The sequence below is a fragment of the Pelophylax lessonae genome (genome assembly GCF_965119305.1).
Source record: "Pelophylax lessonae genome assembly, chromosome: 6".
Taxonomy (NCBI): Eukaryota; Metazoa; Chordata; class Amphibia; order Anura; family Ranidae; genus Pelophylax; species Pelophylax lessonae.
The window spans coordinates 33,477,272-33,493,856 of record NC_138773.1 but is presented as its reverse complement, the minus strand read 5'-3'; the positions used below and the strand labels follow the sequence as shown (position 1 = coordinate 33,493,856).

The following is a 16,585-nucleotide window of genomic DNA, read 5'->3' as shown; positions in this document are numbered from 1 at the left end:
TTTTCACTTTAGAATTCCACTAAGAACTATTTGTGTATTAAAAAAAATGCACACATTTTCTTTTTTTGTTTCTTTTTTCGTACTAGAGGGATGGGAAAGATTAGACTGTAATGATTTAAATATGTATTGCTGGGGCCGGTCTGGTATTTTTTGCTTTTCATTTTTGAATGCGGGTTATTTTGGATGGAGGTGTTTTGCTATCGTTGGTAAAAAAATATATTTTTTTTATAATAAATAAATTATGAATGAAAAAAACAAATAGAGGTTTAGGGCGGTTCGCACCATAGAAACGCAGTCCAGATGCGTTCTGGATGTGTTTCTGCATGCGCTTTTTTTTTTTTTACATGTTTTTGATGCATTTTTAAAGCATTACGGTATATTTTTCCCCTCTTTTTTTCTTCACCTTAAATAAGGACATGTGCCATCTGGTGCATTTTTGGTGTGTTTCGTTGTTTTTTTATGCATTTTTCCAGTACAGTTCAGTGCAGAAAAAATGCAGCGTGTTCTACCTTTTTTTTTTTTTTTTGGAACTGGACCGCACTGGTGTGAACTATGCCATTGGAAACCATATAACCTACTATCCATGCGATTTTGATGCAGAGAAAAACGCACTGGACTGCATGTGGTGTGAACTGGCCCATAACTCTTAATATTGTCAGAAAACTAAAATAAAAAAATTTAAAAAAATGTTTTTTTTGGTATCACCTTACCCTCTATTAGGTGCATTTTCAGCACAGATTTTATAAGTTTTTTCCCCCTTTCTCTGGATCAGCTGCAGTTTTAGGGCTCTGAGGACACAGAACAGTTTTTCCTTTTTAATTTTTCTCTTTGGTTGTACTTGATTCTTTATTTCCATTTTTAGGTCCCATTTGCATCTCAGCATTTTGTAGATCGAAGCTCCAAAACACTGGGAAAGAAAAAAAATCTATTATTCTCGATGGAGATGGTTCACATCTCCACTCTAAGTCACCTAAATCCAAATGCCTAAAGCTCGAAAAATTTCTGGAGCTTTTTTTTGTAGCTCAAATCGGGCAGATTTGGGATTTTATATATATATATATATATATATATATAATCCCATATACACAATCCTATACCTACAGTTGATCCAGAGAAGGGCGAAAAACCCCAGCAAAGCATAATCCAATTTACTCCAACAGGGGAAAAAATTCCTTCCTGATCATACCTAGCAGCCTCCCTGAGGTAGAACGCTTCTCCAAATTATGTCAGCAGGAAACCTATTGGATTTTCTCCCTGGACACTCTTTTCCCAGGTGGTCTGAGGCCATTAAAATTATTACCATCCTTTCACCACTTTAAGACCAGGCCTTTTTCTGCCGTCTATTGTTTACAAGTAAAAATCTGTGTTTTTTTTATAGAAAATAACTTAGAACCCCCAAACATTATATATTCTTTTTAAGCAGAGAGCCTATAGAATAAATTGATGGTCATTGCAAAATTTTATGTCACATGGTATTTCCATAGCAGTCTTTCAAACACAATTTTTTGGGAAAAAATACACTTTAATGAATTAAAAAAAAAAAACAGTAAAGTTAGCCCAATGTTTTTGTACAATTTAAAAGATGATGTGACACCGAGTAAATAGATACCTAATGTGTCATGCTTTAAAATTGCGCACACTCATGGAATGGCAACAAACTATGATACTCCATTGGCGACACTTTAAAATTTTTTACAGGTTACCTGTTTAGAGTTACAGAGGAGGTCTTGCACTAGAATTATTGCTGTAACGCTAATGTTCGCAGCTATACCTCACATGTGTGGTTTGAACACCGTTTACATATCCGGGCGCAACTTACATATGTGTTCCCCGCCACTTTTTAGAGGCCTACCGAAAATCCACGTCTGGTTTGCAAGTATGGATCACTGAGGCCTTATATAGTTAGTCAGGTTGAAAAAAGACACAAGTTCATCTAGTTCAACCTATAAAAGGGAGAAAGAAAAAGGAAAATATATATATATATATATATATATATACATATATAAAATCCTATACACACAATCCTATACCCACAATTGATCCAGAGAAGGGCAAAAACCCCAGCAAAGCATGATCCAATTTACTCCAGCAGGGGAAAAAATTTCTTTCTGATCATACCTAGCAGCCTCCCTGAGGCAGAACGCTTCTCCAAATTATGTCAGTGCGAAACCTAAGGGATTTATTCCCTGGACACTCTTACCCCCGGTGGTCTGAATGAGGCCATCAAAATGAATACCATCCTTTAACCACTTTAAGACCAGGCCTTTTTCTGACATTTGTTGTTTACAAGTAAAAATCTGTATTTTGTTGCTAGAAAAAACCTTAGAACGTTTTATATATATATATATATATATATATATATATATATATATTTTTTAGCAGAGAGCCTAGGGAATAAATTGGCGGTTATTGCAATATTTTATGTCTCACTGTATTTGCGCAGAAATCTTTCAAACACAATTTTTTGGGAAAAAATACACTTTAACTGCTTCCATACAGAGCAGTTAAACCCCCTTCCTGCCCAGACCAATTTTCAGCTTTCAGCACTCTCACACTTTGAATGACAATTGCTCAGTCATGCTACACTGTAACCAAACAAAATTTTTATCATTTTTTTTTTCACACAAATAGAGCTTTCTTTTGGTGGTATTTGATCACAACTGTATTTTTTTTTTCGTGATAAAAGCAAAAAAAGAGCAAAAATTTTGAAAAAAAAAACACGTTTTTTTAGTTTCTATTATAAAATTTTGCAAAAAATAAATTTTTCTTCATACATTTGGGCCAACATTTATACTGCTACATATCTCTGGTAAAATTAACCCAAATTAGTGTATATTATTTAGTCTGTGTGAAAGTTATTGAGTCTAGAAGCTATGGTACCAATTACTGAAAATTGATCACACCAGATGTACTGATGGCCTATCTCCTTTCTTGAGGCCCTGAAATGTCAGGACAGTACAAATACCCCCTAAATGACCCCTTTTTGTAAAGTAGACAGTCCAAGGTATTTAGTTAGAGGCATGGTGAGTATTTTGAAGTTATAATTTTTTCCCACAATTCTTGGGAAAATGAAGAAAAAAATCTTTTTTTCTTTTTTTTTCCCCACAAAGTTGTCAATTTATAAGCTATTTCTAACACATAGCATGTACACAGCAAAAATTACACCCCAAAATACATTTTGCTACTCCTTCTGAGTATGGTGATACAACATGTGTGAGACTTTTACACAGCCTGGCCACAAAAAGAGACTCCACATCCAAGTAGCACCTTCAGGCGTTTTAGGAGCAAAAATACACATAAAACTTCCTTACTACCTATCACACTTTTGAAGGCCCTAGAGCACCAATACAATGGAAAAGTCCACAAAATGACCCCATTTTGGAAAGCAAACATTCCAACGTATATTCTATGAGGCATTATGGGTCATTTGAGCATGTCATTTTTTTCCACAAGTTTTTGGAAAATGTGGAAAAAAAATAAAAACTTTTTTTTTTTTACACAAAGTTGTCAATTTATAGGATATTCCTAACACATGGCATGTACACAGCAAAAATGACACCCCAAAATACATTCTGCCACTCCTCCTGAGTATGGCAATACCACATGTGTGAGACTTTTTCACAGCCTAGCCATATAGAGGGGCCCAACATCCAAGGAGCACCATCATGCATCCTAGCCACTTGCCTAGGCCTATTTTTGACATTTGGTGTTTACAAGCTAAAATCAGTTGTTTTTGCTAGAAAACTACTTAGAACCCCCAAACATTATATATATTTTTTTCAGCAGAGACCATAGAGAATAAAATGGAGATTATTGCAATATTTTTTATCACACCGTATTTGCGCAGCGGTCTTCCAAACGCAATTTTTTTGTGGGAAAAAATTCACTTTTTTTAATTAAAAAATAAGAAACCAGTAAAGTTAGCCCAATTTTTTTCCATAATGTGAAAGATAATGTTACGCCGAGTAAATAGATACCCAACATGTCATGCTTCAAAATTGCGCACGCTCACGGAATGGCGACAAACTTTGGTACTTAAAAATCCCCATAGGCGACATTTTAAAAATTTCTACAGGTTGCCATCTAAGAGTTACAAAGTAGGTCTAAGGCTCAAATTATTGCTCTTGCTCTAACGATCGCGGCGATACCTCACATGTGTGGTTTGAACACCGTTTACATATGTGGGCGGAGTTTCCGTATGCGTTCGCTTCTGCACGCGAGATCACGGGGACAGGGCGCTTTCATTTTTTATTTTTTTTACTATTTTTTTTATTTATAATTTTTTATTTTTACACCATTTTTAAAAAAAAATTGATCATTTCGGGTACTTCGATGACGGGTACTCGGGTACTCCGATGACGGGTACTCGGGTACTCCGGTGACAGGTACTTAAAGTACCCGAGTACCTGTCATCAGAGTACCCGAATACCTGTTACCAGCCCATCAGAGTACCCGAGTACCTGTCACCAGCCCATTAGAGTACCCGAGTACCCGTCATCAGAGTACCCAAATACCTGTTACCAGCCCATCAGAGTACCTGAGTACCTGTCACCAGCCCATTAGAGTACCCGAGTACCTGTCATCAGAGTACCTGATGGGCTGGTGACAGGTATTTGGGTACTTTGATGGGCTAGTGACAGGTACTTTGATGGGCTAGTGACAGGTATTATGATGGGCTAGTGACAGGCACTTTGATGGGCTAGTGACAGGTGCTCTTTATTGGGGGGGCAATCAGTGTGTTTGGGGTGCACTGTAATTGGTAACTAGCTGTTACCACAATCTCCTTCTCACACAGGATCAGTGTGTGAGGAGGAGAACACGGTGACAGCTAGCTACCGTGTTCTCTGTTGACATTTGTGACCGGCTGTGATTGGACACAGCCGGTCACGTGGTAAAAAGCCAATTTCATTGGCTCTTTACCTAGATCGGGGATGGGCCCTGTCCGAGGGACGAGCCTCGTCCCTGATCGTCGTGCTGCGTGCCCCCCGGGGCGCGCAGTAGCGGCGAGACCGGGCGGACGTCATATGACGGCCGCCCGGATCGAGAAAGACTTCCTGCCGGCGTCATTTTATTATACGCCGGTAGGGAAGTGGTTAATGAACCTAAAAAACAGTAAAGTTAGCCCATTTTTTTTGTACAATGTAAAAGATGATGTGACGCTGAATAAATAGATAACATGTCACGCTTTAAAATTGCGCACGCTCATAGAATGGCGACAAACTACGGTACTCCATAGGCGATGCCTAACATTTTTTTACAGGTTACCTGTTTAGAATTACAATTGCACTAGAATTATTGCTCTCACTCTAATGATCACAGTGTTACATCACATATGTGGCTTGAACACCGTTTACATATGCGGACGTGACTTACGTATGTGTTTGCTTCTGCGTACGAGCTCGGAGGGATGAGACTTTTGACATTTTTTTTTCTTATTTATTTTACTCTTTTTTAATTTTTTTTTACTGTCCCTTTGATTTTATTTATTTTATATCATTTTTATTCCTATTACAAGGAATGTAAACATCCCTTGTAATACAAATAAGCATGACAGGTCCTCTTTATTGAGAGATCTATGGTCAAAAAGACCCCAGATCTCTCATTTACCTTTAAAAGCAAAAAAAAAAATGAAATTTTACCTTTAAGAAAAAAAAAAAAAAAACCTTTACGTCTGCCTGAGAACAGGAAGTGATGTCAGATATCGCTCCAGTCCTCCAAGGGCATAGAGCTGAGTGGGGGCTATCTTGCCTTCACTCAGCTTCCTGCCTAGCTATCAGCTGCAGGGAATTTGTTCCAAGTTTACTGATGGCCCTGGTAAGCTTGGAAACCACCAGGAAGCAACCTAAGGGATGGGGGGCAACTCTCCCACTGCCTATAAAAGTGATCCCGTGGCGAATCAGCTGCTGGGGTCACTTTTATCTTAAAGAATGCCTGAAAAAAAAAAAAAGATACCGGAGGCATCTAGCTGCAGCCATAACCCGGTATTTAACTGTAAAGTAATGACGTACATTTACAGTTAGGCAGTAGGCAAGTATACCATCTATCTGAGTTTTATTTTGTTTCTATTTTTGTGTTTTTTTTACATATATTTTATGTTATAATACTAATCTTATTTCATATTATTCTTAGGATTTTTTTGGTTATGACTTATCGGGGGGTGGTTCTGGTTCTTTCCGGTCTCCTACTGTAAGTACAGTTGAGAAAATGCAAAGAATAAAGAATAGTGTACCCCCTGGTCATTCCTCTTATCTCTTCAGTAACTCTCATTTCATTCGTCATTATTACACTATTATTTCCTCTTCTTTCTTTTTGTTTTCGCTCTTTTGTGTTTTTTTCAGTGAATCATACATTGTGTATATAGTCATTTTCAAATATTTTTAATTTTTTTAATTGTATACTGTATATGTTTTTATTGCATAATCCTCTAACCTGTTCTGATATGACGTGTACTATTTATATTCTCTATTGATCCCGATTTTGTATGTGTATTGCCCCTGTTTAGATGCCCTTGATTGTGTAACCTTGGTTACTAAGTACCGTGTTGCCCCGAAAATAAGACCGGGTCTTATAATAACCATTTCTGGACTGGAAGGTTTTCCCTCTTAATGACCAGGCCATTTTTTGGGATTCGCCACTGCGTAACTTTAACAGACAATTGCGCAGTCGTGCGCCGCTGTACCCAAAACACTATGTAATCTAATACAAATACTTTTGACTTAAAGCGGTTGTAAACCCTATAAAAAAAAAACCTGCAAGACAAAGGCATAATGAGCTAGTATGCATCGCATACTAGCCCATTATGTGTAACTTACCTTAAAACGAAGCCCCGACACGGACCCCCGGACATCGATGCGGGCGCTGCCACGATCCCTCGTCGTCTCTTCCGGGTTCGGCGGCTCCGGCGCGCTGATTGGCCGGAAGAGACGGCTCCAGCGCGCTGATTGGCCGGAGCCGCGATGACGTCACTCCCGCGCATGCGCGCGGGAGTGATTTTTCCGGCAAGCTCCCGGCAACTTAATTGAAGGTCCCCCCGGACCTTCAGAGCGCATGCGCCGCTCTGTAAATATCTCCTAAACCGTGCCGGTTTAGGAGATATTATTTGTACCTACAGGTAAGCCTTATTATAGGCTTACCTGTAGGTAAAAGTGTCAAAAAGCGGGATACAACCGCTTTAAAGAGGTTGTAAACCTCAGAATTAAAAAAAACAAACACCTGAAAGACAAACACATAATGAGCTAGTATGCATCGCATACTAGCTCATTATGAAATACTTACCTTAGAACGAAGCTCTGCAGTGCCGCTCGCTCACCTCCCTCACAGGCGACATGCTAGGTCACTCTTCTTCCGGGTTTGCGGCATCCGGCCATCTGATTGGCTGGAGCCGCGGTGACGTCACTCCCACGCATGCGCGCGGGAGCCGACTTTCACGGCGCTGGGCTCTGAAGGAACGTCGTGAGCGGCCGTTCCTTCAGAGCGCATGCGCCAGTGATGTCACTTGCTGCATGCAAGCTAAATATCTCCTAAACGGTGCAAGTTTAGGAGGTATTTACAGTACCTATAGGTAAGGCTTATTATAGGATCACCTATAGGTACAAGTTGCAGAGGAGGGTTTACTTCCTCTTTAAGAAGTCCACGGAGGTCTCCGGATAATACCTTCACTTTTCTTCCCTTCCTTATCCTTTCCCTACCCTCTCTTTCCTAAATTTTTTTCTTTCTCGTTATGATCATATAGAAGTTTAGTGTGATAGTTTGATCCAAATATGTCACATATGGCTATTTGATTTGTAATTTGAACAATGATATATGTTAATATGTTGTAATGTGTTATGCCAATACAGCAAAATGACCTATTATTTGAATAATGATATGTACTCACACACTATACCATGTTATGCTAATATGGCCATATTTTGTATTTAATGTTTTGTTTGGAATCTTTTGAATTTTTCAAATTTTTTTTCCATCTTTCTTCTATTTCCTTGTTTTTCTTGCTGGAAAATCCTTTTTTCTTTTCAATAAAAAAAATTATTAAATATATAAAAAAAAAAAAAAAAGGAGGAGGCTGGGAAGAGGTAGAGTAGGAGGGGGGCCAAGTCACTGCACCATGGGCCTCTGGTTTGTACTTGCCCCCTGGGCTGAAAGTTGCCAGTCAGCCAATGACCAAGAAGGAAGGTAAATGCAGGGCTTCCCGCATGTTCTTATTTCAAGGGAAATGAGAGAGGTTCGATTTTTTTTTTGTAAATCAGCTTCTCCCGGCTGGCGGCATGTGGGGTGCCTACGTATTATCTCTATCTTGCATCCATCTGTTTCCCATAGACACAGATATATTAGCCCCGTAATGCAGTGCCTGCTGCCTGTGTGGGTCTGTCTGACTCATCTTCCAGTGCGTGAGTGTCCGATCTGCGTATCGGGAACAGTGAGTTAATATTTGCCTACATGTCACTGATGAATTGACGAGCCGGATGGTTGAATTTTATCCTTAACCACTTAAGCCCTGGAAGATTTTACCCCCTTCCTGACCAGGGGGTATTTTGCGATTCGGCACTGCGTGACTTTAACAGACAATTGCGCGGTCGTGCGACGCTGTACCTAAACTAATTTGACGTCTTTTTTTTCCCACAAATAGAGCTTTCTTTTGGTGGTATTTGATCACCTGTGCGATTTTTTTGATCATGCGCTATAATCAAGAAAAAAGCGACAATTTTGCAAAAACAACAATATTTTTCACATTTTTTTATATGAAATTCCCCCCCCAAAAAAAAATGTAAAAATCAAAATTTTTTTTAAATTTTTGGCCAATTTGTTTTCTGCTACCTATGTTTGGTAAAAAAAATCACAATAAGCATATTTTGATTGGTTTGCGCAAAAGTTATTGCGTTTACTAACTAAGGGAAAGATTTTTGTCATTTTTGTTGGGTTTTTTTAACGAGTAATGGCGGCGATCTGCTATTTTTTTTTTTTTGCGGTACTGCGACATTGCGGCGGACAGATCGGACCCTTGACTGACATTTTTTACACTTTTGGGGGTACCAGTGACATTACTACTGTAATCAGTGCTATACATATGCACTGTTACTGTAAAAATGACACTGGCAGGGAAGGGGTTAACTTTATTGGAGAGGGAGGGGTTAAGGGTGTCCCTAGGGGCGTGCTTCTAACTGTGCAGGGATGTGGCTGTGTGTGTAACAGCACAGATCAATGGTCCTACATAGCAGGACCGTTAGATCAGTGCTTTTACACAGGGGAGAATAACAGGCGGCTTTGTTTACATTAGCCGCCTGCCTTTCTCCCTTCACAGAGGACGATCGCGAGTGACCGGCGGACATCGGGTCCGCCGGTCACACGCACGGAGGTGTCCGTGAACGAGCTATTGGCTCCCAGGCTAGTGACGTATATATACGTCATTTTGCTTGGCCGGGGCCGACCGCCGCAGTAAATAGTCGTGCGGCGGTCGGCAACCGGTTAACCATTACAGCTCTCGCACCTTTAACCTTTATAGACCGGAGCAATCTTTACATTTCCACTATGGGCCTGCGTATTTGGTGATAATGTCACAATCTAAAGAGTAACTCCACTTTTGCTGTGAAAAAAACAAACAATTCCCTCTGGGTAATCAATGTGCATTGCAGGGATTTATACAAACTTTAGAGCAGATTCTTACCTGTTTCTGTTCTGAAGAAAAAGCTGTTTTTTTCCTACTAAGTCCTTTGAAGTCTGATTCCTGAATGGGATTATCTGTGTTTGTTCTCATCAGCTGATGCACTTGTTGTAAAGAGGAAAGTTGCAATGTCTGCATCCCTTTAGAAGTAATTAACCCTTTCACATGATCAGACCGATCAGGTCCGCCTGTCCGTTTTTCAGGTGGACCTGATCGGGCCACACATTCTCCTCTATAAGGAGGCGGATGACATGTGTCTGCTGACACCTGCCTGGCATCCGATCCAACAAGATCCGCTGAAAACCGCCAGCTGGCGATACTTTCACCATCCATCCAGCGGGCCGGAACGGATGAAAACAGACAGGCTGTCGCTGTACTATGACGCTAATGGCACTGGCAGGGAAGGGGTTAACATCAGGGCCAACAAAGGGTTAAATGTGTCCCTGGGGAGTGATTACTCACTGTGGCGGAGGTGCTTGTACTATGGGAAGGCAGAGGTCTGTGTTCCTGCTTAGCAGAAACACAGGATCTCTACCTCCCTTACTAACAGAATGCCTCTCCCGAACGATCGCCGAGTGCTGGCGGACATCGAGCCTGCCAGACCTGATGATTGGCTCCCACTGTGTCCAATTACAGGTAGCTGCCACCGTGCATGCAAGCCCCAGACCCGATACTGCAGAATTACCTACCTGTATGTGATTCTGCACACAGGAGCCACCGCTCCACAGTAGTCAGGTGGTCCGTTTTCATCCGATTTCCCCATAGAGGAGAGCAGGACTCTGACAGGTCTGTCTCTGCACAGTGAGTGGGGATGAACCTGTCATCCACCTGCTGACCTAGCGGAGTCCATCCAAACGAATCCGCCCCCTGTGAAAGGGGCCTAAGGGAATATCCCACCAAAAATAGAATTGCAGACGATGCCTAAAATGTTATTTGTATCTTAGTGCAGAGAAAATCAGAGAGCCAATCACACAAACAGGAAATTACATTTCTGGAGATGCTCTGCACAGTTGCTCTGCAAATAGAGCTTTCCTTTGGTGGTATTTGATCGTGTAGCCCTACGTCGGTCACACGCAGGGTGCTGGGGGGGGGGGGGGGGTGGGGGGTGAGCGCGCACGGCCGGCGGCGCATAGACAGTGTTTACCACTTTAAGACCGGAAGGATTTGCCCCCTTAATGACCAGGTCCTTTTTTGCGATTCGGCACTGCCTCACTTTAACGGACAATTGCGCAGTCGTGCAAATTTGTACCCAAACCAAATTTACGTCCTTTTTTTCCCACAAATAGAGCTTTCTTTTGGTGGCATTTGATCACCTGCGTGATTTTTATTTTTTGCGCTATAAACAAAAATAGCAACAATTTTGAAAAAAAAAAAAAAAAACAATATTTATCACATTCTGCTATATGACATTCTCGGAAAATTTTTTTTTTTTTAACATTTTAGGCCGATTTGATTTCTGCTACATATTTTTTGGTAAAAAATATAAGCGTATTTTGATTGGTTTGCGCAAAAGTTACTCGCACTCGCCCCCTAGCGGCCTTCAAGCGAGCGACGTATACCTATGTCTCTTTGCCTGCAGCGGCCAGACTGCCACAGTAAATATACTGTAGTGGCCGGCAACTGGTTAACATGGATTTCAATGGGCCCAGTGCATACCAGTGCAGTGCGTTCCAGTGCAGTCAACAAAAGTAGAACATTTTTTTCTGTATGGAAAGCATCTGCAAATGCATCAAAAATGTACATGTCCTTAGTGGAGATGAAGAAGAGAAAGAGTGGAAAATAAATGCACTGCAGATCATCAAAAATGCACCAGAACACATCAAAAACACGCCTGCAGAAACACATCCGGAACACAGAAATTGTGGTATGAACCGGCCCCAAGGGTTTGACGTACAACATAAAAAATATTGTTTTTTTAATGCCATCTACAGACAAAAAGACATAAATAATTAAAAAAAAAATAATAATAATGTATTTCCACTTAGGGCGCAATGCTAGTTTTAAAAGTACCACTGTAGGTAAAAAGTATCAGTTTTACATCGTATTTAATAATGTGTCTCGTTTTTAAAGCGAAGTTCCACTCAAAAGTGGAACTTCCGCTTATCTGTCTTCTCCCCACCTCCAGTGCCACATTTGGCACCTTTCAGGAGGAGGGGGGAGCGGGTACCTGTTTTTGACAGGTACCCTGTCCCCACTTCCATCGGACTGTACGTCAGAGGTTCAGCCCCCTTCTCCTCCCTCTGCTTCAGGAGAGGACTGGGCCAGGGGGCAGGGGGGCCAACTGCCCCCCGGGCCACTCTGAGGCTCCATAAAACGGCTACACCACTTCTGCCGCAGACATGCCTAAAGGTTTCCTGGTGAAGAGAAGTAAAAAGTCTCCACTACTGACCTACTGAGTGCGGGATAAAGACAAGGACAGAGCGCAGACCTCCCCCCCTTCCCCCAGCATGGATGGTATGAACTGTGTCTGAGCAGAGGCCAGTTCCATGCCCCACTGGAGACTCTTCTGCCAGAGGAAGCCCCGACAGAGCTGTCACAGCTCCCCCCCCCCCCCAACTGCCCCCTGCTGACCCCTGCTGGCCAGGTCGGGAACCTGGATGTGGCCGGTGAGTAGAGAGTACCTGGAGCGGAGCTTTAGCCTGGAATGGGGGGTCAGGAGGAGGCCGGGAAGAGGGAGAGTGGGAGGGGGGGCCGAGTCACTGCACCATGGGCCTCTGGTTTGTAATTGCCCCCTGGGCTCAAAGTTGCCAGTCATCCCCTGCTCTGCTTCCCATACATCTGTGCTTACATGGGTCTCCCCATACATCTGTGCATACATGGGTCTCCCCATACATCTGTGCTTACATGGGTTTCCCCATACATCTGCCCATACATGGGTTTCCCCATACATCTGTGCATACATGGGTTTCCCTATACATCTGTGCATACATGGGTTTCCCCATACATCTGTGCATACATGGGTTTCCCCATACATCTGTGCTTACATGGGTTTCCCCATACATCTGTACATACATGGGTTTCCCTATACATCTGTGCATACATGGGTTTCCCCATACATCTGTGCATACATGGGTTTCCCCATACCTCTGTGCATACATGGGTTTCCCCATACATCTGTGCATACATGGGTTTCCCCATACATCTGTGCATACATGGGTTTCCCCATACATCTGTGCTTACATGGGTTTCCCCATACATCTGCGCATACATGGGTTTCCCCATACATCTGTGCTTACATGGGTTTCCCCATACATCTGTGCATACATGGGTTTCCCTATACATCTGTGCATACATGGGTTTCCCCATACATCTGTGCATACATGGGTTTCCCCATACATCTGTGCATACATGGGTTTCCCTATACATCTGTGCATACATGGGTTTCCCCATACATCTGTGCATACATGGGTTTCCCCATACATCTGTGCATACATGGGTTTCCCCATACATCTGTGCATACATGGGTTTCCCCATACATCTGTACATACATGGGTTTCCCCATACATCTGTACATACATGGGTTTCCCCATACATCTGTGCATACATGGGTTTCCCCATACATCTGTGCATACATGGGTTTCCCCATACATCTGTGCATACATGGGTTTCCTCATACATCTGTACATACATGGGTTTCCCCATACATCTGTGCATACATGGGTTTCCCCATACATCTGTGTATACATGGGTTTCCCTATACATCTGCGTATACATGGGTTTCCCCATACATCTGTGCATACATTGGTTTCCCCATACATCTGTGCATACATGGGTTTCCCCATACATCTGTGCATACATGAGTTTCCCCATACATCTGTGCATACATGGGTTTCCCTATACATCTGTGCATACATGGGTTTCCCCATACATCTGTGCATACATGGGTTTCCACATACATCTGTGCATACATGGGTTTCCACATACATCTGTGTATACATGGGTTTCCCCATACATCTGTGCATACATGGGTTTCCCCATACCTCTGTGCATACATGGGTTTCCCCATACATCTGTGCATACATGGGTTTCCCCATACATCTGTGCATACATGGGTTTCCCCATACATCTGTGCATACATGGGTTTCCCCATACATCTGTGCATACATGGGTTTCCCCATACATCTGTGCATACATGGGTTTCCCCATACATCTGTGCATACATGGGTTTCCCCATACCTCTGTGCATACATGGGTTTCCCCATACATCTGTGCATACATGGGTTTCCCCATACATCTGTGCATACATGGGTCTCCCCATACATCTGTACATACATGGGTTTCCCTATACACCTGTGTATACATGGGTTTCCCCATACATCTGTGCATACATGGGTTTCCCTATACATCTGTGCATACATGGGTTTCCCCATACATCTGTGCATACATGGGTTTCCCCATACATCTGTGCATACATGGGTTTCCCCATACATTTGTGCATACATGGGTTTCCCCCATACATCTGTGTATACATGGGTTTCCCCGTACATCTGTACATACATGGTTTTCCCCATACATCTGTGCATACATGGGTTTCCCCATACATCTGTGCTTACATGGGTTTCCCCATACATCTGTACATACATGGGTTTCCCCATACATCTACGCATACATGGGTTTCCCTATACATCTGTGCATACATGGGTTTCCCTATACATCTGTGCATACATGGGTTTCCCCATACATCTGTACATACATGGGTTTCCCATACATCTGTGCATACATGGGTTTCCCCATACATCTGTGCATACATGGGTCTCCCCATACATCTGTGCATACATGGGTTTCCCCATACATCTGTACATACATGGGTTTCCCCATACATCTGTGCACGCATGGGGATTCTCCGCACATGCTCAAATGATTTTGAATTACCCTGTGCAGATAATGGCAGTGCAGGAGGGGGGGGGGGGGGGTGAGCCATGAACAATAGGAGCTGAAGCTCTGCAGTTCCGAAGACTTTTCAGAAGCTTTGATTTGCACAGCACTGACTCTATCCACTCCGGTGCTGAGGAACAAATCCTGGCTGTCATTTTGACAGCCGGGATTAGTCACCAAGGGTCCGGTGGGAACAGAGTGTAAGGCACCCTATAGATGAGTCATTTTTTTGGTTCTTGAGAGGAGTACTGAGGCAGGGGGCTGTGATGTTTTCAGAAAGCTGTGTACAGTACTTTGCTGGCCCCTCCCACCAGCCATGATCTGCCTGCATCGCATAGAGAAGCACAGAGACGCAGAGATGGACACTAAAATAATGAATGTAATGAAAAGATTAGTATGATGATTAGAGGGGAAAGAAGGAACCAGGGAAGGCAATATATAAGCTGGTTAAACTTCAGCTTTAAGCGTGGTCTCTACACACCTAAGCTGCTCCGTCTTGTGACCGAAGCTGTTTTGTAGAGAGGCCTTTCTGTGGTTTGGTGTTGCTGGGAAAGAGGATGTTAATGGCTTGATATGCATTTAATATTTAATAGGAGAATAATTCAGCTTCCTCTTCAGTTATGTATAGTGAGCTGGTCTGAGGCTCGGGGGAAAACTGGTTAGAAGTGAATAAAGTTGATGACACGAATGGCCCGGCGGGGAGCAGGGGAGTATGTCCTGTGAATGGAGCTGCATTGGTCCAGCTTGTCCCTCGCTGGGGCTTCAGTGTAACTTCAAAAAGGTCCTCTGATATCCTGGTGATAATGTTTAATGCAATGGAATAACAGCAGGGCCGTCTTTAACACAGGGCAAAAGGGGCAGCTGCCCTGGGCCCAGTCATTGTTGTGGGGCCCAAAGCAGCTGCCCCTTGAGCCTGCTCAGCCCGTAAATAAGTGGATTTGTTGGGGGGGGCTTGGGGGGCAAGAAAATATTAGACCCTGGGCAAACCAATATTAAAGATGGCCCTGAATAACAGTTACATAGTTAGATAAAAGACACGTCCATCGAGTTTAGCTGATCCAGAGGAAGGCAAAAATAATTTACAAGGTGTCATCCTAAGATTGGGGTCTCCAAACTATGGCCGGCTGCAAGGTTTTATTCCACCCACAGCTAGGGGCACTGCCATATCCCTAATGTGCAATGAGTGAGGATTAAGGTCAGCAGAGGCTGCCTATGGTTTCCTATTCTGATGTGGGGGACTCTGATGGGGACCCTGATGTAAAGAGGACTCTGATTGAGACCCTGATATATGGAGGACTTTGATGGGGACCCTGATATAAGGGGGGGGGGGGACTCTGATGGGGATCCTGATGTAAGGGTCAATGCTGACGATGACTCTGATATAGGATGGACCTTGCTGCGAAGGGGACTTTAAAGGGGGCCCCTGATGTGAGGGGAACTCTGACTGAGATAAGGATATAAGTACTGTTGTGATGTACGGAAGACTCAGATTAAGACCCTGATGTAAGAGTGGACTCTAACGGGGACCCTGATGTAAGGGGGCACTCTGATGGGGACCCTGATGTAAGAGTGGACTCTAAAGGGGACCCTGATGCAAAGGGGACTCTGATGGAGACCCTGATGCAAGGGGGACTCTGATGGGAACGCTGATGTAAGGGGGAACTCTGATGGGAAACATTGATGTAAATAGGGACTCTGTTGGGGACCCTGATGTAAGGGTGATCTCTAATGGTGACTCTTATGTAATGAGGACTCTGATGGAGACCCTGATGCAAAGGGGACTTTGATAGAGACCCTAATGGGAACGTTGATGTGGGGGGGACCCTGATGTAAGGGTGGTCTGATAGTGACCCTGATGTAATGGGGACTCTGATGGAGACCCTGATGCAAGGGGGGACTCTGATAGGAACACTGATGTAAGGGTTGTCTCTGATGGTGACCCTGATGTAATGGGGACTCTGATGGGGACACAGATGTAACGGGGCACACTGATGAGGACCCTGATGTAAGGGTGAACTCTGACGGTGACCCTGATGTAAGGGGGACTCTGAT

At 43.1% G+C, this 16,585-nt stretch overlaps 1 protein-coding gene across 3 annotated transcripts in view; it reads left to right on the top strand.

Moving 5' to 3' along the window:
• PRRT2 (proline rich transmembrane protein 2) overlaps positions 1 to 16,585 on the top strand; it is a 77,638-nt gene that overhangs the window by 47,434 nt on the left and 13,619 nt on the right. The window contains exon 4 of one of the 3 annotated variants that reach the window (XM_082261180.1): positions 6,130 to 6,186. The exons of 1 other annotated variant lie outside the window; for it this stretch is intronic. In XM_082261180.1, coding sequence (XP_082117306.1) covers positions 6,130 to 6,146 — 17 coding nt within the window. In that variant the 3' untranslated portion in view covers positions 6,147 to 6,186. Of the gene's footprint in view, positions 1 to 6,129; positions 6,196 to 16,585 lie in introns of all 3 variants that reach the window. One more of the 3 variants, XM_082261181.1, reaches the window with a different exon arrangement.